Source organism: Callorhinus ursinus, unplaced genomic scaffold, assembly GCF_003265705.2.
Source record: "Callorhinus ursinus isolate GAN/ISIS: 27379988/994484 unplaced genomic scaffold, GSC_fseal_2.0 scaffold68, whole genome shotgun sequence".
Classification (NCBI taxonomy): domain Eukaryota; kingdom Metazoa; phylum Chordata; class Mammalia; order Carnivora; family Otariidae; genus Callorhinus; species Callorhinus ursinus.
In genome coordinates, this window is record NW_027397130.1 from 3,248,813 (window position 1) to 3,275,097 (window position 26,285).

At 54.4% G+C, this 26,285-nt stretch overlaps 1 protein-coding gene across 3 annotated transcripts; it reads right to left on the reverse strand.

The window, feature by feature from the left end:
* Positions 1-5,343: 5,343 nt before the first annotated feature.
* Positions 5,344-25,503, reverse strand: C1QTNF1 (C1q and TNF related 1). 3 transcript variants are annotated; one of them, XM_073885996.1, is made up of 4 exons: positions 19,254-19,272; positions 11,181-11,343; positions 8,737-8,876; positions 5,344-8,124 (listed from the first exon to the last, which is right to left on the reverse strand). In XM_073885996.1, the coding sequence occupies exons 2-4, from the start codon at positions 11,327-11,329 to the stop codon at positions 7,574-7,576; spliced, it is 840 nt and encodes a 279-aa protein (XP_073742097.1). In that variant the 5' UTR covers positions 11,330-11,343; positions 19,254-19,272; the 3' UTR covers positions 5,344-7,573. The 3 variants fall into 3 exon arrangements, with proteins under 3 accessions (XP_073742097.1, XP_073742096.1, XP_025715619.1); XM_073885995.1 differs by lacking the exon at positions 19,254-19,272 and adding an exon at positions 17,988-18,105; XM_025859834.2 differs by lacking the exon at positions 19,254-19,272 and adding an exon at positions 25,148-25,503 and having other exon boundaries at positions 5,345-8,124.
* Between the last annotated feature and the right edge of the window lie 782 nt (positions 25,504-26,285).

Consider the following 26,285-nt stretch of genomic DNA (forward strand, 5'->3'; position numbering starts at 1 on the left):
CATGTCCTGTTTTCCGTGTCTGCAGCATCTGGAGTGATGTTTCTTTTGTTTCTCTTCCTATTTCATTGCTTTTTCCTTTTATCTTTGTTGTTTTCTTCCTCTTACTTTCTTGGGGTTAATTTGATGCTCTTACCCTAAGTTCTTTAAGTGAACGCCCGTTTCATTGATTTTCAGCCTTTCTTCATCTCTGATGCTTGAGTGAAGGCAGCACATTAAACATGGCTTTAGTATAGCCCACAGGTTTTGCTACATCGTGGGGTTTTTTTTATTTTAATTAATTTCAAAATATCTTCTAACTTTCTTGTGATTTGTTTTTTAATCCATGGGTTATTTCAAAGTATATTTCCTAACTCCCAAACATAGGGGGGTGCCCTAATTTGCTTTTTGTCATTGATTTTTAGCATCACTGAATTATATATTTGAGTATATAACTGAATATATGCAGAGAAAATACTCTGTATGATTCAGTCCTTCGAAAGTAGAACTTGCTTTATGGCTAAAACCGGGTCAATTTTTTAAAAAATAGGCCACGTGCACCTGAAAACATGTATTTTGCAGTTGGTGTTCTAAAAATGACCATTAAGTTAGATTTTCTTATCATATTTCTCAAATCCTCTATTTATTGATTTTTTTAAAGAATACTATTATTCTAAGGGCACCTGGGTGGCTCAGTCATTTGAGCGTCCGACTCCTGATTGGGGCTCAGGTCATGATCCCAGGGTCATGGGATCGAGCCCCAGTCCAGCTCTGCACTAAGCACAGAGTTTGCTTGAGATCCTCTCCCTCTCCCTCTGCCCATTCCCGTGCTTGCACACACACACACACACACTCTCTCTCTCTCTCTCTCGAATAAATAACTAAATCTTAGGGAAAAAAAAGAATGTGATTATTCTATCAGTTACTGAGAGGGGTGTATTAATATTTCCCACTATGATTCTGCATTTGTTCTTTCCTGTTCATTTGCCTTTACATATTTAGAGGCTGTGTTATTAGGTACGTGTAGATTTTAAATTTACCTTCTCTCTTCCTGGTGAATTGACTGAGCAATCATCGTGAAATGACCACCTTTGTTTCTAGTAATGCTTCATGCATTATTGTCTACTTTGTCTGATGTGATAGTTTTGTGGGTTTGTTTGGTTGGTTTTTTCTTTTAGAGAGAGAGCAAGACAGAAGGCGCGCACACATGCATGAGCAGGGTGGGGAAGGGCAGAGGGGGAGGGAAAATCTTAAGCAGGCTTCACGCTCAGCGATCAAGCAGGGGCTCGATCCCAGGACCCTGAGATCATGACCTGAGCCAAAGGCAGACACTTAACCGACTGAGCCACCCAGGTGCCCCCAAGACATATTTTGTATATATACAGGCACTGTTTGTTTAGAATTACCACCCAATTTACCATTTTGTCTTTCAAGTCTGTGTTTCTGACCTTCCCTCTGGGATCACATTCATTTTGTGCAGCTTTGCCATTGTCGATGGCTCCCAAGTTTTTTTGCTTGAAACTGTCTTGATTTTTTATACTGTCATTGGGAATGGAACTTTAGATCAACAACTATGACTTTTCAGTCCTTCCAATGTGCCCTTCCCCTCTCACTCGGCTTGCACTCCTTCTGTCCAGAGGTCAGCTGTCAGGCTCATTAGTGCTCCTGGGAAAGAAAACATTCCCCTGTGGTTGAGCTTTCCTCTTTGTCTTTGGTTTGTAACAGTTTCCCCACTGTGTCTGTGCTGGGCGCGCCCTTGCTGTCATTCATGCCGCTGGGGATTCACCGAGTTTCTCGAGTCTGTGTCTTTGTGATTTTCATCCATCGGGTGAAATTCTCAGCCGCTTTCTTCTCAAATCTGGCACACCAGCCACCCTCACGTTGGGCTTTCTCACCGTCCCCCCCATGCAGATATGTTCTCCATTCTGTATTTCCCCTCCCTTCATCTCTCCATGCTCCTTTCTGAATATCTTCTTCTGATTTAATCTTCCAAGTCACTGATTTTTCCCTTCAACTCTGTACAACATGCTGGCATGCTCCGCCACAGAGCCCTTCGTGTCTCTTCTTCTGTTTCTCACTTCTGGACGTTCCTTTTGATTTATTAGTATTAATTAGTATTAGTTTCAAGTTCTCTGCCACAATTCTGTCTTACCTTTATCTCCTCAAATGTAGCAAGCGTAGCTGTTGTAATGCTTGATTGTGATAATGCTGCTGTGAGTTTCCCATCCAACCCCCCCCGACCCCCGCACGGCAAGCATGCAATACACACTGGTTGGATATTTTTAGTAAGGAGGATCTCAGACCGAATGGACGGCTCACTTGGTGCCTATCTCAGTTAAACCTTTGGAACGTTTTCTTATCTTTCGGCAGGGAGGTTTCCGAGTTATCTAGAGTATACAGACTTCTACTCTTATTTGTGAAAATCTCTAAATTGGAAATTTCTTGTCCTCGCCTGACCATCTGCATAAAGAGAAATGGGCTCTGCTCCATTCTGCCCTAGGAGGAGCTGGTTACCAGGGCCAGCTGATGTAGGGCATCTGAGGTCGCTACGCCTCTCCAAGCCCTACTCCAGCTGTGTGGGGACATCAGAGAGAACATGGTCCTCAATTAGCTGTTCCTTGTGGACTGCTTCCCTTGGCACCTGAGTCAGCCTCCTGCGTTTGTGTGATCTCATCCAACAGTTGGTTCCAAAATGCTTGTTAAGTAATGCTCTTGGAAGAACTAAGCCTGACAATCCCATCCCACCTCAATGAACCCTGGACCCTGACCCCCTCCTGATCCATGCCCAGAATAATGAGCCTGGCTCTGAAGGTCGCCTGTCTGGAGCTCCAGGACTCCCCAGGCCTCAACAGAGAAGGGCAAGGCGTTCTAGTCTGTGTGTGTGTGTGTGTGTGTGTGTGTGTGTGTGTGCACGTGTGTGTTTGTAACTACTGAGATATAATTTACAAAACATACAATTTGCCCATTTCGTGTGTGCAGTCCATGGTTTTAGTATATTCACCCAGTCACATGACCACCCCTACCATCAATTTTAGAACATTTTCATCACTCCAAAAAGGAAACCTTGTCCCTGTTAGCACTCACTCCCTTCCCCCAAACCTCAGCCCCTGGAAACCTTTAATCTACTTTCTGTCTTTATGGATTTGCTGGTCAGAACATTTCACATAAGTGGAACCATATAATAAGTGGTCTTTTGTGACTGACTGCTTTCATTTGGCTTCATGTGTTTGAGGTTCATCCGGGCTATAGCAGGTGTCGCTACTTTCTTTAGAGCTGAGTACTGTTCTATCGTACAGACAGACCACATTTTATTCATTTATTCATCACCTGATGGACATTTGGATTGTTTCCGCTTTTTTTATTATGAATAATGCTGCCAAGGACATTCATCCACAATGTTTTCTTTTCTTTTGGGGATACACCTAGAATTGGAATCGCTGGGTCACCTGTAGCTCTATGCTTAATATTCTGCAGAAGCACAAGACTGTTTTCCAAAGTGGCTGCACCATTTTACATTCCTGCCAGCCGTGTCTGAGGGTGACAGCCTCTCTCCATCCTTGCCAACATTTGTCGTTTTGATGACAGCCGTCCTGTTGGTTGTGAAGTTGTATCTCACTGCGGTTTTGACTTGCATTTCCCTGGTGGCTAATGATACTGAGCATCTTTTCAGGGGCTTATGGGTCATTTGTCAGTCTTCTTTGAGAAATGTTTATTGAGACCCTTTGCCTATTTTTTAATTTGTTTTTTTTTTTAAATCATTGAGTTGCAAGAGTTCTTAATGTACTCTGGATATAAGTCCCTTATCAGATCTATGATTTACAAATATTTTCTCCCATTCTGTGCTGTCCCTTCACTTTCTCAGTCATGTCCTTTGAAGTCCAGAATTTTAAATTTTGGCAGTGTCTGATTTATCTATTTTCCCTTGTGGTACTTGGGGTTTGGTGTCACACCTAGGAAACAGCCGCCTGATACAAGGTCATGATGATTTACAGCCATACTTTTTGCTAAGAATTTTGTACTGTTAGCCCTTATATTGAGAACTTTGATCCGCTTTGAGATAATTTTTGTATATGGTGTAAGGTAGGGATCCAGCTCCACTCTTTTGCATCCGAAGGCATCTTGTTTTATTTATTATTTTCTGTTACCTTTTTGTTGTTGTTGTTGTTGTTGTTGTTTTCATGATCTGGGAGAAGGTCTCATTTTATTCCCATTACTATGGCCTCAAAAACCCAGTTTGCCATCATGCCATTGCATTCTCGCACATGTGCGCACACACACGATAACCCCATAGGATGGGGAGTGCACGCCTCACCGCTCCCACCCCTGATTACAGAGCCTTCTAAAAGTTGTAGCGTAAACAGTTCTCTCCTTTGGCTGAGTCATCAGCTGTCTCTACCCCCTTTTGCTAAAACACTAGTATTTGTTTTGCAACTGAGTTTATCATCAGGTCTTTTCCAGGAATGGCTAGACAATGCCTTACTAGCCAAGGTCAGGGCACAGGGGAAGGGGCCTATGCAAAGTAAACAGTTTTGTAGGGGGGAGTCAGAAGGAGCCGATAACTAAGTGCCACGTATGCAATTCTTCTGAGAAGGCTACATCCATGTCGGACTGTAGTTAACATCCCCGAAAAGTCCTCCGGAAGGCAAGTACCCCATCTTATGTGTCATGATGCCCCCAGCACCTAGCACCACAAAGCAGATGCAGGGTAAATATTTGGAGAGCGAGAAATGCAATCAGAAAGGGAGTGGAAAGACAGCGGCAGGAAGGGCTGGGTGTGGGGGAGCTCAAAGCGCGAGAGAGGGCATTGTGTGGGCTTGGGAGCAGGTGCCTCCTCGTCTCCCACGTTGGCTTGGCGGGTGACAGAACAGGTGTTAACAATGTCCGTGTGACTGTACCCCAAGGCAGTAGGCACCTGGGTGAGGCTGACCCATTCCTCCCATACATCTTTGGGGAATACCCTCAGCCCCTCCTCCCAGCTGCATAGAAGGCACTTCCTTCTATGGATGGCCTCGGCTCTGTGGAGGCGGTGTCTGCTCTTTGTCTTACAGGGAGCAGAATTTCAGGATCTGCTGGTTCCCACCTGGCCCCAGCCCAGGGCTGAGCACAGGCTGATCCTAGAACCAGGCAAAAGAAGGACACTGCACTCCCTGCTGGCCATCAGGCAAGGGCCCTGGCCGCTAACCGAGTTGACAAGCTGTAGAGAGAAGAGAAAGGAACATCTCTTCACGGCTCGAGCACGAAGGAAGCTGTTGGTGGGGGTATTCAAGCCCGCAGGTCACTGTAGTGGGTTGAATTGTATTCCCCCAAAAAGTACATCCGAGTCCTCCTCACCCCTGAGACCCATGACCGTGACCTTACTTGGAAATAAGGTCTTTGCCGATGTCATTAAGTTAAGGATCTTGAGAGGAGATCATCCTGGATTCAGGATGGGCCCTAAGTCCAATGTCAGGTGTCTAAAGGAAAGGTCTAACAGGCACAAGAAAGAAGGCCACGTGCAGATGGAGATAGGCAGAGACCGGAGTGACTCGGCCACCAGCCACGGAATACCGGGGCCACCGGAAGCTAAAAGAAGCAAGGAAGAACCCTTCCCTACAGACCTGGGAGGAAACATGGCCCTGTCCACACCTCAGTGTAGGAGTCCTGGACTCTAAGCCTGCGAGAGAATAAATGTGTATTGTTTCAAGCCATCGGGCTTGTGGCAGTTTGTTACGGCAGCCCCGGGACCCAGACCACCCTTGCCTAAGCCCTGCCTCCTGCCCGCCGCTCGCAGGCTCCGCTAAGCACAGGGTGCCCAATGCGACCATGTCCGGCTGAGCCTATACAGTGTGTTCCCCTGAGGAACAAGGCCCTTCAGGGCCCAGGCTGTGCCCGCTGGCTACCTATGTTCCCGGGTGCCAAGCTGGGGACCCCCAGGCCTCCAACAGGCAGTAGGTGGGGTGCAGGGGTGGGGAGAGGAAGGAGGAGGGTTTGGTTCAAGGAGCAAACTGAGGAGGCCATGATGCTGAGACACATGGTCCAAGTTTAATGTTTTCTGAAAGAGCATTGGGACAGCACAAAGCAGGAGGCGGGCACTCTGCTCACCAGCACGCCCGGAGAAACTCCATTTTTCAAGTCTGACCAGCAGAAGTCCTTCAGAGGGAAGGATGTGCAGACCCCCGACCCGGTGGCAAGGCCCAGGGAGAGCAGAGGGATGGGTCAAGACCAAGGGTCACCAGGCGGTGGGAAGGAAGGTTCCTGGAGGGACTCAGGGGCCCGAGCAGGTAGAGGCAGGACTCTGGCCCTGGGCATTAATGGAGAGAGGCAGGGAAGGGCCACCCGGCCAAAGCCACCCACAGGCCAGAGCACCAATTCCAGGCAGCAGCCCCTTTGGGCACATCTACACCCCACCTCAGAGAGAGGGTTCTGACTCCAGTGGTTGAGACATGCCTTCTCTCCTGGGCAGAGGGATGGTACCCCATGGGGGCTCCGAGACAGGTAGAGGGGGAGCCTTCCAGCCCCTTCCAGCTCTTCCCTGCTCTGGGGCCCAGAGGAAGTTCCTCCCATGTTGTCTCGGGCTGCTGACCAAAGAGGCCTGGGGGAGAGCCCCGGGGCTGCCGAGTGTTGAACCCTCTGGGCAATAGGACTCAGAGATGGTGTGCAAGGAGGTTTTGTAGAAAATATTATCTAAGCATGATCCTGCTACAAAACGAAGGCCCCAGTGCCTTCCGTGGCTGACCCGTCTAGAAGGAGGAATGCCGGGGTGACAGGAGTGAAGGCCCTGCGCAGGGCTCCTGGGCCGTAGGGGGGCGTGGAGCAGAGCCGTGCCGGGAAGGATGGCTGTGCCGTGGATGTATTGAGCTTTGCTCCTCATGGAAACATCTGCAGACCCAGGGGCTCCTGAGGTCCCCAGCTGCACTCAGGAGTCTGTGGCTTCTGGCAAGCAGGCTGCTTCTCTCAGCCCAGAGACCAGGGCCAAGGGCTGAAAGCTAACATTCACTACCCGAACCTGAACCCCCTCACTATTGTGGCTCAGAAATACCAGCTGAACCCGCGGGCAAGGCCAGGATGTCCCCCAGACGTGGATGTCAGTCCAGCTGTTGCCCAAGAAGGCTCATACATGGCCTAAGAGGGTCCCCACACCCTCCACCCCTTCCCCCGTGGCCCACCGCGTCTACTTCCGGTCCTCTGGAACATGCAAGCTCAGGGGAGAGCAGCCTCCCCGGGGAGTCAGTGCAGCTGGAGCAGAGGCAAAATTATACCTCCCTTTTCCCACATGGCTTACCTTTGCTCCTTTCACAAACTTTAGAATTTCCCTCATTATTTCCAGCCCCGGGAGCAAGGAGGACTCTGGGACACCCTGCCATGTGGCGGCCTGCCCGCGGGGTCGCGTATGGATATGCGCACGGAGGGGACCTGGGAGCCCCCCCCCAACTCCTCGCAGGTGCCTGCCTGCTAAGCCCACCCAGGAGCCCGCGTGGCCGGCAAGCACAGCTGCTCTTGCTTCCCCTTCCTTGAGGGGCGTCATGTAGAAGGCCGCGAAGCTGGGGTGCTGGGGCAGGGAAGCCAGGCCTGGGGAGGGGCTGCAGCGAGCACAGTGCAGGGCTGAAGGGCCTCCGGGCTAGGGCTCCAAGGCGTGCTTGACCAGGTAGCCGCTGAAGGTGATGTAGGTGTCAAACTCGTCACTGAAGATGGCGTTCTCCCGCTCGCCCTTGAAGAGGCGCACCCAGACCTCGTCCTGGTCCCGCAGCTCGAGCATCAGACTCTGGCTCTGCATGATGCTGCGGTCGCTCACCTGGGCGTACAGGATCACCACCTCCTCCCCGTTCTTCATGATGTGCAGGTACGTCTCCTTCTGGTTCCAGGTGTGCACGTTGAGGCTGAAGAAGTAGATGCCTGGCACGTAGCAGTAGAACTTGCCCGTGAACATGTTGAAGTGGCCGTAGAGATTCACGAACTCCGTGTCAAAGATCACGGTCTGGTAGTAGTCGTTGCTGTGCAGAGGCTTCTTGCGGCCCACCGAGAAGGCGGCGTAGTGGTTCTTGCAGCGGTCCCCGGGGGCCCCCATGGACCCCTTCTGCCCTTTGGGGCCCATGTGGCCCCTGGCGCCCACGGAGCCCGTCTTGCCGTATTTCCCTTGCAAGCCGCGGTCTCCCCGGTCACCCTTCTCACCTAAAAGGACAGGAAAACACGCAGTGTCAGGCAAGCTGACCCAACTATAAGGAGTGTTCTATTTTCATCCAGAAACAATCATTTCCCCCCCCTCTGGAAAGTCCTGGCAAAGAAAAGGGAACGTGGGGGTTTGTCCAAATGCAACAGGCGCTGCGGCCAGGCCCATGGCAGACTCAGAGCAAATGAACTGCAGATGTCAGGCTCGCCCCAGAGCTCCTCAGTCAGACCTCGCAGGGCTGTGCTAGGTTATCTGGACCGCGGCGGCCCGGGGCATTTCAGAAAGTGGGCTGGGGGCGGAGGGGGCGGGGCCCACCGAGCCTCTAAACAGCGGTTACAGAGGCTCGGGTGCAGCCTGGGGGGAGACCCTCCCCCTGTCCTGGTTCTGCAGGCCTCTTTCCAATCTCTCCTCCTGGCGAGGGGGCAGAGCCTCAGATGGGAGTTTCCCCTCCTTCACCCCTAGAGGATAGCCTGCCCCTGCGCCGGGCCCTGCGGGAGCCATTCTGCACCTGCCTCATCCACCCTAACCACTGCATCTTCTCCCTGCTCAGCACAGAGCACCCCCCCCCTCCCGCCCAGGGGTAGCTCCCCTTGGCGGCTTTGCAGCCCTCTGACCTTTCAAGATGGTGATGTTGATCTGCGGCATGGGGATGGCCTGGTACACGGGGCTGCCAGGGTCACAGCAGCGAAAGCACCGGGAAGCAGGGGCCTCCTCACCCTGCCTGGGGCTGTACTTTTCATGGTTTTCTTCATCCCTAAGGGAATAAAGGCATTACAGGGAAGGCCACGAGCTCTGGGAGCTGGGACCCCCCTCTCTCTTCTGCTGCCGGAGGGTCTGGTCTACCTGCATGCCTTCCCTCTGGCCTGGATGTGCCAGACTGTGTGCTCTTTCCCTGACACAGACAGCAGTGGCTCTGGGCGAACTCTGGGACCCTACATGAAGTTTCTGGAAGAGCTCCTCTGTCTTCTGGTCATGGCAATACTCGTGATGGAAACAGTGACTACAAAAACAGTGCTAATTTGAGGGCCCCGCAAGACAGAGGCTGCTCGGAGAGATCTGCCCCTCTGGGAGGGGTTTCAGATGATGTGTGACCAAGCCGTGGGTCCCCTTCATGCCACTGTGATTCCAGAAGATGCGACATTAAGCTGACTCATTTGTAAATGATCTTGGGATTCGTTTGAGCTGCAGCCCCTGGAGAGCCACTCTACTGTTTACTAGGGACACTGGGCAGGTGGCCGCTGAGGGCTCCACGCTGCCACCTTGCGGCACCCACTGCTCGTTCTGGCCTCCGCTCTTTGCTCCAGGCTCTGGAGCTGTGACATCTCTGAGACGGTCCCTCCATCTCAATGGCTGCTTCCTTCTCTACCTCTGCTCCTGCTTTTAAACCCCAGACAATCCGGGAAATGGGTCTGTACCCCCTAAATTCACGCCGCACAAGCACTGGACTCCCAGGTGGACCCCCACCTCTCGCCAGAAGTCCCCATCTACGGTCAGCAAGCCCCACAAAGGTGATGTGTCCAAAAGTGTCGGCCCATCGCTCTGCCCCTGGAAACTTCTCTTTCCGAACCCTCTTCACGACACCATCACCGGTCACCCAGAATGGAATCTGAGGCTCATTCAAGAGGCTTCTCCAGCCTCGCCACCCAGTTCTGAGGATCATGAGGTCCTGAGCAGTCACCCCACCCCCAGCACCAAGGTACCTGCAGAAGCCGGGCCTTCGGGCCTCCCCAGCTCTGGGGGACCGTTACCATTCTGACTGCTCTCCTGGAATCTGCCTCTCTCCACACCTCCCAGTCACCCTGCCTTCTCCAGCATTCTTTCTGGAATGTCATGACATGGAAACCTCTCCGTGATGTCCCCACCCGCTTCATGATGATCCCTCATGACTCCCTGTAGGATTAAGTTCAGGAGAGACCCCTCCCCACCAGGCTACCTCCCCTCCCCTTCCCACCCTCCAACATCAACCCCACTACCCCAAACCCACCTAGCACGGCCACACGCTCCTCCTGCACTTGGGATGCTCCCCAGGCACAGGTATCCTTCAAGATGCGGTCACTCCTTTGCTCAGTCTCCCCCCACCCCCACCCCCACCCCCAGCATTGTGGGCACACCTGTACTACAGAGCCTACCTCACTGCTCTGGGTCATGTGTGTCTGCTTCCCCATGGCCTCAGAGCTCCTGGAGGCCAGAACTGCCATTTGTGCATGTCCCCCAGTGCCTGGCAGATGGCCAGATCAATAGTAGGCACTCAGCGTTCACTGAACGAAAAGTGAGGAGGGGGAGAAGTGGGGGAGGGGCTGAGGGGGAGGAGATGATGGATGTCGGCGTGTCCCACACCATCCTCTGAAGACAGCCTGAAGCCGTGGGTATCGAGTCAACCCAAAACTCAGAATAACGAAGAAATCCAAAGCATCAGCCTGTCTCCCAGGTGTCTAGGACCTCACATTTGATGAATGACAGTTTCATGAGCAATCCTAAGCATTTTGTGCATCCCTACTAAATATTCCAAATAGCCCAAAGTCTCTATATTATCGAAGGTCACATCCATGAAGAGGATGACATTCAGGAGAAATTCATGACTTTCCGAGAAAAGCACAACTTCTCTGCCGGCCCTGAGCAATCCTCTCCCACTGGCGGCCTGATCAGATGGTTAGGGTCCCCGGACCAGCTCACGGCAGCATCCCTGCCTCCTACTTGCAAGTAGCACTCAGAGCCCTGGAAGATATTCTCGAAGCTAGAATAGAAGGACAAACGGAGGGCTGGGGTTGGGGTTTGGGGGAAGTCTTCACCTAAGGATGTGTCTGCAAAACCTTACAGAAACCCAATCCCTTTGGGGTTAGAGCAAGGTGGGTCATTGTCCTCCCTTTCAGATAAGGCCCTGGGGTCACTCAAAGGAGAAATGGCTGGGCTGTCCTCCAGCACCAGTGTCGGCAAGGACACTTCCTTCAGCTTTGGCTATTCACATCCAGCCCCAAACAAGCCCCCCCTGGGGTGCCCTGGACCCCAGGCTCAACCCACCAAACCCAAGCTCCTGCATCCACACCTCCCCATCTCTCACCTCTCAGCGTGGTCCAGCGGCGGCTCCTTGGTCCCCTCCTGCTCCTGCACCTCCTGTGGACCCTGTGGCACACGGCCCAGCGCCGGGCCACAGGCGAAGGCCAGCAGCAGGCAGCACGCCAGCACGAGTCTCAGTCCCCAGGAGCCCATCTTCCTGCCGGTCCCTGCCAGGAAACACACGCGGGGAAGGACGCGGGCTGGAGCGGGCCCTGCAGAGAAGCCAGCCCGAGCCGTGGCCAGACTCACGAAACCCGGAATGCTTCAGCCACGGCACCTTCAGGGAGGGTGACCACACACATGTACACTCACACTCACACACTCCCACATGTTCTCCACACGCTCATCCGCGTACACTCATGTGCTCTCGAACTTACAACACGTGTGCCTGTGTACCCAGTTCTCATGCGCGGTAGGTGCACACGTGCACTCACACACTCTCACATGTGACAACGCTAGCACATACATGAACCTACTCTTGCACCTACACGTTTGCACCATCCTAACACATTCACTCATACACACTCATACACCTCAGTGCATAGTCACACACCTCGTGTGCATATTCTCACCCACTCGACACACTCCCACACTCCCACATGCATTCAGCACACTCAGTACCTGTATGTGCACACACTCACATATTCACATACTCACATGTCTGCACACTCTCAACACACGTGTACCCACGTGCACGCTCGCACACCCACATGCTCTCACACGGCGCACGTGTGTGCACACGCACGTGCACAGACACATTTGGCCCATGGAGCCTCAGCCGGCTGGGCTGGTGCCAAACCTCTCAGGCGAAAGCTCTGGACAGCTCCTCGGCCAGTATTGAGAATAGCCCTTCTAGAAAGACGTGTCCACTGTGGGTCCCCAGTGAGCCCATTAGGGGGCAGTGCTTGGGCTTAAAATAGGCAAAACATCCCATCCCTTTCCACCGTTGGAGGCGTCTACCCCAGCTAACTCGGGGAGCATTTTCCACAGTCTGGAGTCAGAAGTCCCGTGTGCCTGGCTGTTTGTGGTGGGCGGGGAAACCTCCCCACGGCAGGAGTGCGTAACTGGGCGATCCAAACCCATCTTGGTTCTCACCAAAACATACAATGCAGCACCTCACGGGCCCAGTGAGGACAGAGAGTTCAACCCTTTCAGCTGCCCCGTGAGAAACGGAGGTCTGGGGGAGTAAGGACCACCCACCCCTCGAAAGCCAAGTTACAAGTGGGATCCAGGTCGCTACTGAGAGGCAGATCTCGAAAGGTCCCATGTCTGATTTTTCTTTAACTCCTCTTTTATGTTTAAGGACAATTAAATCCCAAGACAGTGTTCTTTTTTTGTCAGGAATCATCTACACAGATGAAGGCTCCTTTTGTCGGCTGGGGGAGGCCATGGGCTTCCCTCAAACACCCCCATTGCTCGGAGAACTTCTAGCTGGTGGGGCATGACCTTGTAGCTAGTAGGTTGACTTTTGGGCTTTGTTCTTTACTCTGCATGTCGGTGGTTTTGCCGTTACAGCGCTGAAGAGAGGCTGCCCTGGGAGCCCTCCCTGCTGAAGCCCCCATGCCAAATCAAGAGAACATGGGGGAGACAGAGATTTGGGAACCAGAGCCTGGGACAGAAACAGCAGGAGCCAGAGGCTCTCTGGGTGGATCCTCAGAGATGTGATGAGCCTCTGAGCTAGGGAGGCTGCCTCCCCAGAAATCCCTTCCTCCCTTATCACCCACACCTCTGCTGGGTCTTCAATCCCTGCATGACTCCCCACCCCATCCACTGCAGTGGATCAGCGGGGCCTCCTCACCTTTGAGTTCTCTGCCAACCAACCATCCCTCCCAAGCGTCAGGGCCCAGAGACCTGCCCAGTGGTCAAGAGACTACTTGGACCAGCCCCCCACTCAGAATCTCTACTGTACATGTTTATGTGAATTTATAAAATACATATTAAAATTATCTACCTATCCATCCATCCATCCATTTGTCCATCCATCCGTCCATCCATTTGTCCATTTGTCCATCCACCCATCCATCCGTCCATCCATTTGTCCATTTGTCCATCCATCCATCCATCATTTCTCCTTGGCAGAGCATGCATGACACCCCAGTCTGTCCCCACTTTTCAGCCACATTGTACAGCATCCCTCATCCTGTGCTCAAGCTCCCTGCTTTGCAGACTTTCATGTACACACATACCACCTGGGAAATCTGGTTAAAATGCAGATTCTGATTCAGCAGGTCTGGGACAGGGCTTGAGAGTCTGCATTTACCAAAAGCCCCAGGTGCTGTCAGTGCTCCTCGGCCTCGGACCATGCTTTTGAATCCCAGCTTCCAGCCACTCCCCTAAACTCCTGGCATCTGTCCAACCGCACACAACCTGCTCCCCTGGCCAGGAGTTCCCATTCTCCTCCTCTCTTCTATTAAAAACCAGCCTCATAGGACCTACAGCTGCCCCAGGCGCTAGCTGAGTGTCCAGGCATCATCTCAATTGATTCTTCTGATCTTACAAGTCAGGGTTAGGTCCGAGAACACTTCCTCATTAGTAATTCTTATCCCACCAGCGGCCTCGGAGGAGTCTGCGGTGAATCCTTCAAGGAGACAATATTCATCCATTATTCTACCAAACTTACAAACGAGGAAACAGAGATGTAGAGAAGTTGATTAGCCTCAGACCACCCAACCTGTAAGTGGGGGCTGGAGGGGGGCAGTGGATTTGACCTCAACAGGCTGCCCTCAGATCCTATCCGTACCCTGCCCGGTCCTCAAGACCCAACTCAAGCACCTCCTCTTCTTCCCGAGGCCTTCCCAGACCCTCAGCTGGCAAAACCTCTCTGTCCTCTTTTCAGATTTTGTTTTTCCTGTTGTCTCGTTCTGCAGAGTTTTGCTTGGCCTGTAAGATTCTGCACAGCAGACCCTGTCCTCCTGGTCTTGTTCATCTTGGACCGGCCGAGCATCCTGCAGCACCCTGAACTTGATCGCTGCCCAACAAATGTTTGTGAAATGGACTTTTCTAAAGTTGTCTATTTCCCTTTTTCTGTATTTCCTCTGTTTTACCTTGGCACCTCAATAATTACTCTTTTTTTTTCCTCCTTTAAATGCCAAGCTTGCATCACTTGAAAGGAAAAGAGGTTTTCCTTTCTTCAAACATTTTTTTTTTCTGAAATCAAAGTAACATATATTAATCTTGGAAAAGTCGGGAGATAAAAACAAACACACATAAAAAGCTACCTCGGATTCTTTGGTCCCCAGGGTTTCTCAGCCTCGGCACTATTGACATTTGGGGCTGACTCACTCTTTGTTGTGGGAGGTTGTCCTGTGCACTGCAAGATATTTATCAGCATCCCTGGACTCCATGCACTGGATTCTACTGATACCCCCCCACTCCCTGTTGTGACAGCCAAAAACGTCTCCAGACTTTGCTGGAAGTCTGTACCCTGGGAAGGCAGAATTCCCCCTAGCTGAAGGTCAGTGCTCTAGCCCCAGGGGGAGCACCATTTGGCACATTGGTATGTCTCTTCCTAGTGGGGACCTGGATGCAGCCGCCTTCAGGGTGATGATATCAGTGGGGAGGGAGCCGGCAAGGAGTCAGAAGCACCAGGCTGACAAAGTGAAGGGCAGAAGAGGCTGGTGGTTCTCCTCAAGAACCTCCTCTTTGGGGCCAAAGCAAACCCTGAGTGAAATCTTTCCTTCTTCAAAAATATCTGAAAAGCCATTTTACCAAGTCCCACAGAAAAGGCAGCATCATGACATTATGATCATTTTAGTCACTTTTGGGCAAAAACAGTATTGCCCAACATCCAAACAAACTTGGCTCCAAATCACTTTTAGCTATTTCCAGTGAAATGAAGTCACCAACAGAGGGTGAAGCTTTGCCCCCAGGAAGGTTCGCTCAGAAGACCACGTTGCACCCAGCGGAGGCAGGGCCGGGCCCCCGGGACTTCTCGGCCAGTGGTGTGTAACCCTCACCATCTGGCCCACACGGTCCAGTCTCCAGGCTGCCTTGCGGTCAAGGCATCTGAGGCCAACTGCAACGTGACTCAAGTTCCTGACTTGCCATTCTCAAACCTTGTGAAGAAATTCGTTTGCCAAATCCCATGGCAACTCCACAAACACCTTTTTCCTCCTACTCCCTGCCCCAGAAGGCCCGTGGCTCCTCGGCTGCTCTGCCCTCAGCCCTCCCATCTAGCTCCAGCTTAACCTCCCCCCAAGAGATAGAACCTCCTTTGCAGGACTGGGGGTGCAAAAGAGGGAGCTGGGCCATTTACGGGGTCTGAGAACACTTCCTCATTAATAATTTTCATCCCTTCTCATGGGATGGACGCGGGGTGAATCCTTTAAAGAGACAGTCTTCAGACCTACACTGCAGTTTCCCGGTGTCTGTTTAAGATCCGTCCCACCGCCCTCTGTGTTGCCCTGCCTGGGATCTGCCGGGAAACTCCCAGAGCCCAGGCGCCACATGTTTGCGTTTGGCCATGATGCCACACCCAGCCCAGTGCCATCTGACAAAAGCATTTATAAACATGGTTTTCCCTCTTCCTTAATCCTCAGCGGGTGACCAGTTTTTCCTGGAGGCAAGAAGCCTAGGATCTCCCTGGATAAGAAGTTTAGAAGACAAGACATTTCCTCCCTCTCAGCAGAACATCTTGCATGGGCCTGGACTCACCGAAGGCCCACGATGTGCCCAGCCTTGTGTCGGAGCTCGGGAGAGAGCGATCCTACCATATGTGAAATTCCCTCCCTGACCTTGAAAAGATTACAGTCCAGTGAAGAGACAGACGTGCACTCAATCGCGGCTCAAGACAGAATGGCGAACGTGGGATCAAAGTGGTAAAGTGCCTAAAGAAGCTTCAAGGCTTGCGCCATCCAGGGCGACGGCCGCTGTGCCGTGTGTGGCTATTTCATTTTAAACTAATTAAATACAATTAAATAAAATTCGAAGTTCAGGTCCTCGGCCACACCAGCCGCATCCCGAGCCGTCGGTAGCTGCATATGTTTGGTAGCTCCCACGCTGGACGACACAGAACAGAGCGTTCCGATCATGGCAGGAAGCGCTATCGGACCAGACGGTGTGGGGGGGCGGGGAGGAAGCAGGGCTCAGAACAAGCAGCCGGCCAGAAATCTGGGAGTCATTTGGGCTTCTTCCTCTCATGCATCCGCCACATCAAGTCAGTCACCCACCCCCTTTAATATCTCCTGAAGGTCTCTCCTCCTTTCTGCCATTTGCCTCCAGGTGATGCTTTCCAGGAGCTCTGGCTGGGGCCCAGACTTCAATACACCCAAGACAAATATCCTTTATCTGGCTTTTGTAGTGCCTGGACATTACCCCAAAATCTTACACACGGCTCCAGAGGAAGCTTGGCATAAAACGGGGCTTTCTCCCACACCTCATGGCTTCTAGGCCAAGAATGCAAGTTAGCGTGGCATGCGATCACTCCTTGTTTCAGCGTGGCGTCAACAGTGCTTGCGCCGCCGCGGCCCCCTCCGCACGTCTGCTCCTGCCACCTCCCGCTCCCCCGGCATCCTCCCAACCAGAAAGGAAGCTCCGAGGCTGCCCCTCTCTGCTTTGACATCTGCTGGAACTCTCCCACTGAAGAGCTCAGAGCTCTCCAGCAGCTGCAGGAAGCCTGCTCGGTTTAGATCCTGGGGTGCCCAGGAAGGAGAGAGCGCCATGTTGGGGTGTCCCTCTGGCCCTGATGACCATCACGTGACCCCTGCTTTCCTTCCCCAGAAGCCATTCGTCACGCTAACTTTCCTCTCACCAAACTCCTCTGGTGACGGGAAGGAGGGAGGCAGAGTGACTTCCAGTTGATAAACGGCGCTTGTTCACCAATTTCAGAAACCCATTTAATATCTAATTTCCCCTCTGTAGCCAGGCAGCCTAGCTGGCCCCGGACCCTCCCTGCTCCGCGCCCCCCCGCCCGCCCGCCCTGTAAAGGAGGCAGTGGTGGGGGCATGAGGACCCTTTATTAAGGGAACATCGGTCAGTTCCTGCCTGGAACCTGTGCCACTCACTGAATCTTTCTTTTCCCTTCTCCAAGGAGCTGCTCTCCGGCTTAGAGAAGTAGGGTTTACTTTTTAAGGTTCTGGGGTTTATTTGGTGACCTCCAAAGCACACGGCCAGGGATGGAGATGGGGTCTTTTGGAGCTACTTACTGGTTAATAAGCAAGGGCTAGGGCGCCTGGGTGGCTCAGTTGGTTAAGCGACTGCCTTCGGCTCAGGTCATGATCCTGGAGTCCCGGGATCGAGTCCCACATGGGGCTTCCTGCTCAGCAGGGAGTCTGCTTCTCCCTCTGACCCTCTTCCCTCTCGTGCTTTCTATCTCTCATTCTCTCTCTCTCTCAAATAAATAAATAAAATCTTAAAAAAAAAAAAAATAAGCAAGGGCTAACTCTTCCCTGCCTAGCAGAGAGGCTGGCTCGGGACAAAACAGTAAAGAAAAGAGAAGGCAAGCGGTCCCCCCAACCTGAAACTTCTCCATCTCTCCTGGGCCAACAGTGCCTCGGCAAGGAAAGGCTCACCTGGCGCCGAGAGCGGGCACGGGCTTCTGCCCAGGCCCCGCAAACAGCGAGACCACGTGGGCTGCAGGCGTCGGGCCTCCGGGGGCACCTGGCCAGCCCAGCCTCCCCAGCTCCGAGTCCATCCCAGTGCAAACAAAGACCTCCTTGACTAGAGCACTGTCCTTAGATCACCTCCCAGCTGTCAGGCCTTGGGCTGCAGGCTCGCCCTTGCTCTGAGAACTGCATGAGAGAGAAGAGCCCCCCACAGCTCGTGCCCTGCCGTGAGCCTGCTCTGCAGGTGGCCTGGCCCAGGGCCCGCTTACCCACAGCCGGGACGCCCTCAGGGTCTGTGCAAGCAGTGCCAATGTCTTCGGTTCTTCTGGGACCTAGACATCACCCCAACATCCCAGAGACACCTCCCAAGGAAGCGTGGCAGAAGATAGAAATTTGTCCCACACCCAGTGGCTTCTAGGTCACGAATATAATTTAGCTCAGCATGCACACAGTGCTGGGCTGGCCACCTCCTCTTCCGTCCCTGCTCCAGCTCAGCCTGTCTCCCAGCATCTGTCCTTCACTGTCTCGCCCTCAGGGACAGGTGTCTCCCAGACGATGGCCTCGGCCATCAGCTCCTCCCCCTCAAAACACACTTTTCTGTCACTTTCTCCAGTGACACCTCCCCAGCCCTTGTCCCCACCCTGGCCTGGCCAAGGAGCTCTCGGCCTGCGCCCCCCAGAACAGTGGCCCCTAGCCCCTGCTAAGTATAAATTCACTAAAATTAAGCAAAAATGAAGAATTCGGTTCTCAGCCGCACCAGGACGTTTTAGGCGGCCGCCCTCTCGAACAGCCCAGCTGGGAGAACATTTCCATGGTGGCAGAAAGTTCCACGGGACAGCTCGGTTTATCTGTCTTCTGACCACCTGCTCTCTGCTCTGCCCCCTGCTCTCCACCTCGAGCCCCGAGCTAACTCTGCTCCCGTCCCCACCATGCCTGCTTCTGAAGCTACAGCCGCCGCTCACACGGGGCCCCCAGGCCAGAAATCTGGGGGCCGTGCGCCCTCACCTCTGAGCCGTCAGCCGGCCTCCCGAGGGCCTCCAGTCCCCTCCTCCCCAGCCCCTCACCTTTTCTTTTCTCAACCGTCCACTGCTCTGTCTCTCCGTCTCCCCACCTGCTCACCAGACGCACCTTGCAGAACTGCCAACGCGAATTCCACCCTGGGCGTAAAAGGCTTCCCGTGAAAATAAGGAAAATGTTTAAACCTGGCGCTTCACCACCTGGCTCCTGGCTTGCCTCTGGCCGCGTCGCCGCCTGGCTCCAGCCATCTGGAGCTGCTCGGGGCTCTGCTCGCAGACCCAACACCAGCCGCCGGCTCTCTTCTGTCTTGTCCCTTCCCCCACCACCTTCTTCATCCACCATATGCGTTCTTCAGAGCCCAGCCCGAGGGCGCTCCTCCAGGAAGGCACTCCGAGCCCAGCGTCCGGTAGGGTCTACCCCCGGATCCAGGAGCCCCTCCCAGGGAGCTGTGTCTCCTCTCGCTCACATCCCCAGTGCCTGACGTCTGCTGGTCCACCCTGGTGGAACTCCACACTCACCTTTCAGCAGAGCCAATGTGCAAACAGGACCTAGGATCCCACACTTCCTGCTGGGGCCTCAGGGCGTTCAGACCTCTCTCTAGCTCCAGGGAGGGGGCTATTTGGGGAGAGAGGAGGGAAGGGAGGAGAGTGACCCATCTCCTCAGACGCTCCTGTTATCTGCACTCCGCAAATCTCTTGCTTCATAAGGGCTACAAGCCCTTGCCTCCATTACCAAGGTTACAAGCCACCTAACCTGGAGATATGTGCTTCACAGAAAGGCAAATAAATAAAAAAAGAAATAAATAAACAAGTGGGGGAGGGGCAGCTTCAGCCAGCCGCGCCAATTAGCGACCTCTGTAAACAGAAGACTGCCCACGTGGAGAGATGTTCCTGATGAGCGAAGGTTGGGTTGGAAACACACGCACATCAGTGCACGTCCATGCACTCAGCCACTGGGATCTGAAGGCCACCCACCTGGCTGCTAGCAGCAATTATCTCTGGGCAATGAAAACAGGGATGTTTGCCATTTTCTTATTTTGGCTTCTCTGATTTTTTTCCTCTCTAACAGGCACATATTTTTTTGCATTAAGTACACATTATTTTCCACTTAGAACAATGACAAATAAACCCCGCCCTGGGGACTCAGAGAGCATTTAGTGTATTCCAGGAGATTTGACGCTAAGCAAAGAGAAGGACCACGAAGGAGGGGCCTGGGGACAAGCAGGGCCGCGTGGAGTATAAACTGACCTAGCGCGCTCAAGTCCGGAGTCCTGGCACCAGCTGGATGCCCCGGACAAAGGGCGATAAGAAGGAAATACAGCCTCACCCCGCCCCCCCCCCCCCCCCCCCCGCCCCGGGGAGCAGAACCCCTGGAGTTACCATGGATACAGCTTAGGCCAGGGAGGGCCACCTAACTTGGCCAGAGTCAAGCCCGGTAGAGAGATCACGTTTTCTAGGAGGGGGGATAGTTCTCTCCTCGACATGCCCCTCGCTGGTGGTATATGCTACTGAGTCCATGGAACCGAAGGAAGCCAAATCCTTGAGCCCATTCTTAGGAACCCTGTGCAATGGCCAAGCGAGTTAATGGGCCCAGGAGCAGCTCCGTCATTTGTCAGAGGTTCCCTCTAACAAAGCCCTACTACCGTTGACTAAGCAAGCACCCACTGTGTGCCAGGCTCCAGGCACAGTGCTTTCCGGATGCCGTTGAGCTTGACCCCTACAACGCACCTCGATGTCTCAGATGAGCAAACGGGCTCAGAGTGAAGGAGCCACTCAGCCCAGGCCCCACGGTAGAGAGGTGTGTCTGACAGCAAAGTGCCTTCCATCCCACTTCAAGGGGCCTCCAGAAAGATGCCAGGTAGGCAGGCTCATCCTGCCAAACCACAGTCCAGCGGGCGCTCCCGCCTTTCTGGGTATCCACCTGCGGGGCTCACTTGGCTAAGGCTGGAACGGGAGCAGTGGCGTTTGGCCCTGAGGAATTTATCCACCAGCCAAGGCCTTCCATTCGTTCATTCATTCACTCAGCAGATTATCGAGCAGCACCTGTGTCAGGCATGGTAGGGGGCACGGGGATCCACGACAACCATTGTCACTGAAGCCATGTGCTAAGATCTCCCTGTTGCCACCTTAAAACCCACCACTGAGTTGAATTCCTTTGGATTTAGGCACAGAATCACCAGGAACCACCCCACCACCACCACCCCATACCTCAAAATGTCAGAGGTGTGGGAAGTGTGGCCCATTGAATGTGCATTTTTAGAGTCTTGCTTTTGCAAGGTAGAGAGAAACAGCCCATTGCTCTGAAAGGGAGGAGGGGGAAGCCCATGTCGTGCAGGGATAGCGAATGGTCTCACCTGGCCCCCAGTGCTCTCCGATGGAGAGAAGCCGACTAGAGCACTGGGTTGCAAAGGGACCTGCGGCCAAGTGCAGTTAGCAGGAACCGAAGGGGTAAAGAATTGACGTTGCAGTGGGGAGCAGCATGGGTGCCCTGTGTCTGTGCATCCCTGGGGGTGCTGCCTGGGCATCAGGCGTGGGTGGAGCCCCTAGCAGAGGCTCCTGCAGAGAGGGAGCCGACGCAGGAGAATGTAGGAGCAGAGAAGGGAACAAAAAGGGGAAGGTGGGCATCGGGCTCCAGTTCACCTCCCCAGCAGGTCTAGCTCTGCTTGCTCTGTAGGTGTTATTCTCAAGGGCTCCTCGAGCCGAGCTCTATGGCCACTTTACGGAACCATGGGTCTTGCTCTCACAGCCGTAACTTCGTGGAGAAGGAGGGTGTCCTGAATGCCAAAAGACCTGAGAGCCCCAGGGCCACCCCCAAACCACCCAGACCCACCCATCTCTCACCAGAAGCCACTTTTAGACTCCTCACAAGAAGGAAGGGCGCCAGTGTTTCCAAGCACACCCCATTCTCCAACTCTGCAGACCAGCCGCACAAACCTGCAAGGCACAGTTGCCGAGCCCAGCCCAACTTCTGGCCTGCACACACCTGCAAATCCACCAGGGCTGGCAGCTCTCTCAGGCAAGGTCCTTTTCCTTCCCTGGTCCCCAGGGGAGAGGGCGGCTGGTAACCAGATGGCCCCACTTGGGATGGGGGTACAACCCCAAGCAAAGGATTTGGTGAATTCCCCAAGTATGGCTCTACCTGTGGCCAGCAACAGCCCTTGACCAGGCCCTGGGCACCAAGAACTTGACTTCTCCACTCCCCCAAATCCCTCCACTGCCTGCCCCGCCTGTCTGCCTCTTTTTCCAGCCTCCCTTCCCATCGACCCTCCCTGCCCGCAGTCTCCAGCCTTGCTCCGTCTTGTTTCAAGGAAAATTCCTACAGGAGCCAGGGAGATGGTCAGACACTGAGGCCCAGCCTGGCCCATAGCCATCTTGACAGCCATCCTGGACAGGGCGGGACGCCCCAGGAGGACTGTGCCAGTCCGGTCCACAGCTGGAGAAGCGGCTGACTCCAGGGGCCTGCAGGGGTGGGCATTAGGGGACCTCCGTGCCTCTGCCCACACCCATCCCACTTTGAGCCCGGTCCTGGAAAGAAGCGTGGGCAAGGATGAGTGGCTGAAAAGGATGCCGGGAGCTCTTGTCTCTTGCTCACGGGACCTCTCCGTGGCAACTTTGACGAAAAGCCAGAGACAAAGGTGCCCCCCCCCACCAGGGCTCAAGAGCTCCTGCTCCTGCCCACACCCCTGAGTCCCTCCCCAGGAGGCAGGAGGATGAGGGTCAGAGGACACCGGCTGCCACAGCAGAAGCCCAGCACAGGGCTTGCAGAGCAGGAAGAGAACCGGCGGGCCTGCTTCCGCATGTCCGTGCTGGAGAGCAGGACTGACCCTGCCAGGCTGAGGACCCAGGCACAGATCCCCTGGCAGGGCCCTGACAATCCCGAATCCTAGGCTCGCTGGGCTGCCCCAAGAGAGAGGGTGGAAGCGCCTTGTGCAGGCTTTGATGATTCTTTTCCAAATTGTTCTCCGAGTGGGCAGACCGAGTGCGGAGTCAGGGATATACCCACAGTCATGTCCAGGGGACTGCCTTGTCTCACTTGACTTTAAGAAAGAGAAGGCAGATTTCAGCAGGTAAAAACAGGAAAAAAAATTAATAACCCTAGGCCCACGCAGTAGTTACACCACCAAGATGAAGCGCCTGGGGGAGGGGTGGGGAGCATCACCTCCACCTAAATATCTACGGGCTCTCAGGGCAGGGAGGCGAGGCTGCTTCTGAAACACCCATTTTCCTCTCCAGTGGCTCAGCAGAGTTGCCTTAGGCACGAGGACCTTTCTATTCTTCCTTTCCTTTGTGAACTGTCACCCCCACCCTAGGGCCCTTGGAGTCCCAGCCCCCCCCCAAAGTTCCAGAACAGGGTCCCCCACACGGGGCCAGCCCGGGCAGACAAAGCCCCAGTGGCAAGCTTATGTCCGGTGAGGACGCCCAGCAGCGCAACTGTATCTACAAAATTCTTTTCATCTTTGTTTTGATGGGTGAAGTTCAGTGCCAGAATATTTGGTTTATGAGTCATGCTAATTACAGCTTGGGGGGAGGAGGACCAGAGGCACCAGGAAGAACAACAGAAAGAAGCATGTTCTGAAAAAATTATGCTGAGCTGGGTTTGCCCTGTGAAGAGGGAGCTGGCTGTGCACCTTTCTGGGACCACATCAGCTTCTCAGCACCCACCTGTGAGTGTGACCCTTGCTGGCTGGCTGCACCTGTCCCGGACAGGCAGCGATATCCTCAGGCCGGGGGAAGCCCCACCCAAGACCTCCTGCACCCGCATTTCTCTGTCTCCCTGACCTCTTGCCCACTGGGAGCACTTCCCTTGGCATTACAAGAGGCTCAAGGGAGGAGGGAGAGACTGGGAGGAGAGGGTGGGGTCCCTGGGAAACAGAACCTGGCTATACTTCCTGCCCCTGGGCACTTTCTCCATGGACAGCTGGGAGGCGGACATTTGCAAACTTAAGCAGCTCAGGTCCCAGCCTCGGCTTGGAAAGCTGTGCACCTTTGAGCAAGTTACACCCCTTCTCTGGGCACAGAGATGCAGGTCCTCCAAGCGTCCTCCATCTACTGCGTGTGGGCAAGTCGTGAGCCTCTCTGAGCTCTTCAGCGGTGAGAGTGCCATTGATAGACTCGACGAGAATTGAATCCACATCTGCTCAGCGCCTGCCATGCGGGACACGCATGGCTGCCATTTACCCTAAGCTCCTCTCGGCTCTCAGGTCAAGAGGGAGAGTGGGGAAGGGAGACGGGACGAGATAACCCAAGCCTCAGCCCCATTTCCCCTTCCCGTGTGTTTCTTCCCTCCTCTAGTTAGTGGGGCATTGGGGCAGGCCTCTCCCAGCAGCAAATGCAGCAGTCAAGTGCATGTGTCTGCAACCTTGCTTGTGGGGCTGACTGCGTGCTTTCCTGCACTATAAAAAGCAAAGGCCTAGCAGCCTTGGAGGACCTCACATCCTCCCCCCGGGGACCCAGGATGTAGCTAGTGGTTGAGAAAACTCAGTTTCTCAGGACACGCCTCATTTTCAAAGCTTGGAAAGAAGCAGCTCCAGTGTGCCGAACTGCCTCCATACTCCTGGAAACTCGGTGGGATGGAAGAGACAGACGAGTCGCGGAGGGAGGCCGCTTCCTCCCTCCCTTCCAAGTGGACCGGGAGGGCCCGTGCGTGCCCACAGAGGACACGGGGCTGCCCAGGAGTCAGCACGCTAGCAACCAGGCTAACACGATGTGGGTGCCCAGGGCAGATCGGGATCACACCTGTCCCCGTGGAAAGCCTAGAAAAACATGGTTGTACGTGGGGTCTCGACACAGAGAGGCTTTGGAGGTCTAGAGGCTTAACGGCAGCTGGGTGACTCGGCCCTAAGCCAGGGAAGGTTCTGAGTGGTGCAGGCAGCTCAGGAGGGTCCCCCAGGAGAAAGGGACATGACTTTCCCCTGTCCACACTGAATCCCCTCCAGGAGCACCAAGGCCATTAGGTGCGGGAGCCAATGTCAGCATTTCCTGTTCTGTGTGGGGTCCAAATCGGCCACCGGCAGGGCTGGGCAAATCTGTCTCTCAGGCGATCTAGGCAGTATCGGGGTGGGGGCCCCCCGCTTGGTACAGAGGGGACTTGGGTACCATTCCTTTTTCTCTCACGCCTAGAGAAGTGTGAAGCAAGATAAACAGCCCGCAAAGAAGAGGCAGGCACAATCATTCCTGACAGCATCCGGCTGCCACAGAGCCCCTGCTCCCTCGTCCCAGCGGGAGACGGAGCCCCCGCTCTCCACTGCACCTCCGGGCGCCGGACCAGCCCCGCGACTCCCGGTCCTTCTGCCCCTTGCCACTGCTGCCACCCCGGCCCCTCCTACTCCGCTCTGGCAATCACGGCACTGAAGCCTTGGAGCAGGAGTGGAGCAGCCCTGCGTCCTCTCCCGCCCGCCAGGGCCCCTACCTACCTCCAGCCGGCATCCTGCGGTGGCCTCTCGGGGCTTAGAGCATCTCCCAGCAGCGGGGCCTCCTCCCAGCCAGGTCGGGGGTGGGAGGGGAGAACAGACTTGTCAGAGGAGAGAGCCAGGAGGACGGAAAAAGTCCTCTGGGAAGAAGGTGCAGAAAGGGCGGCGGGTGCAGGCAACAGCGGGTCCCTGCCTTCCCGGCACCTTGACCTCCTCCGTTCTGAGGTCTCTCCGGCCAGAAGCGGAAGCGCGGTTTCTCGAAAGTCAAGGAAGAGACGAAGAAAGCGGGACAGACTCGTAAAGAGTAAACCCCAGCCAGATGTGAGCGGGGCCGCGGAGCCTCCAACGCTCCCAGCGCATATTATCCAAACAGCGGCCGCGGAGGATTAACTGTGTGTGTGCCCGCGGGCAGGGGAGAGCCAGCACTGCCCTCATCCCAGCCAGCCCGGGGAGCTGGCCCAGGCTGGGGGGTGCAGGTGACCACTCCCAGCCTCTGGAGGTCCCTCCAGGTATGGGGGCGGCTGGGGTCCCAGGACAGAGAAGGTGGGGGACCCCGAGTTGCTGGGTGGTGGGAGATCGGTTCTAAGGAGTCCAGGGGGTACTTGTTGCCAACCCTGTGGGATCAAGTCCCCAAACGGTGGCAGACCTGAGACACGCTTTCAGCCGGAGGCTCCCCGCTGGGGTCCAGGGACCACAGACAGGTTTTGGAGAACATGTGACCCCCCCCAAAAAAAACAAAGCAAAGCTGTGTGTGCCTGCACGTGTTCATTGTGGAACAGGGAGGGTCTTTTGCTTGATCAGATTCTTAGAGAGCTCTGTGATTCAAAGTTTAGGAACCCCTGGCTGGGGGTGCAGATTTTCCAGAGAACAGTGTGGTCCGGGTAGGGCCAGGAGGGACGTCAGCTTTGCTCGGTCTCTATCAGCCTCTGGTTCCTTGATAGGAAACCCAGGCCTTTCCCTCATCTCAGATGCAAGCTCTAACTGGGCTCCTCCAGCCCCACCTCGCACCCTGATAGCGCTCTAGGCTTCTGCGGAGCTGCCCCGGTCAGGCTGGTCTCCATCTCCAGACTGAGTCAGGCGGATAGTTCTGGCATCTTTTTTCTCTCTCTTTTTTTTTTTTTAAGATTTTATTTATTTATTT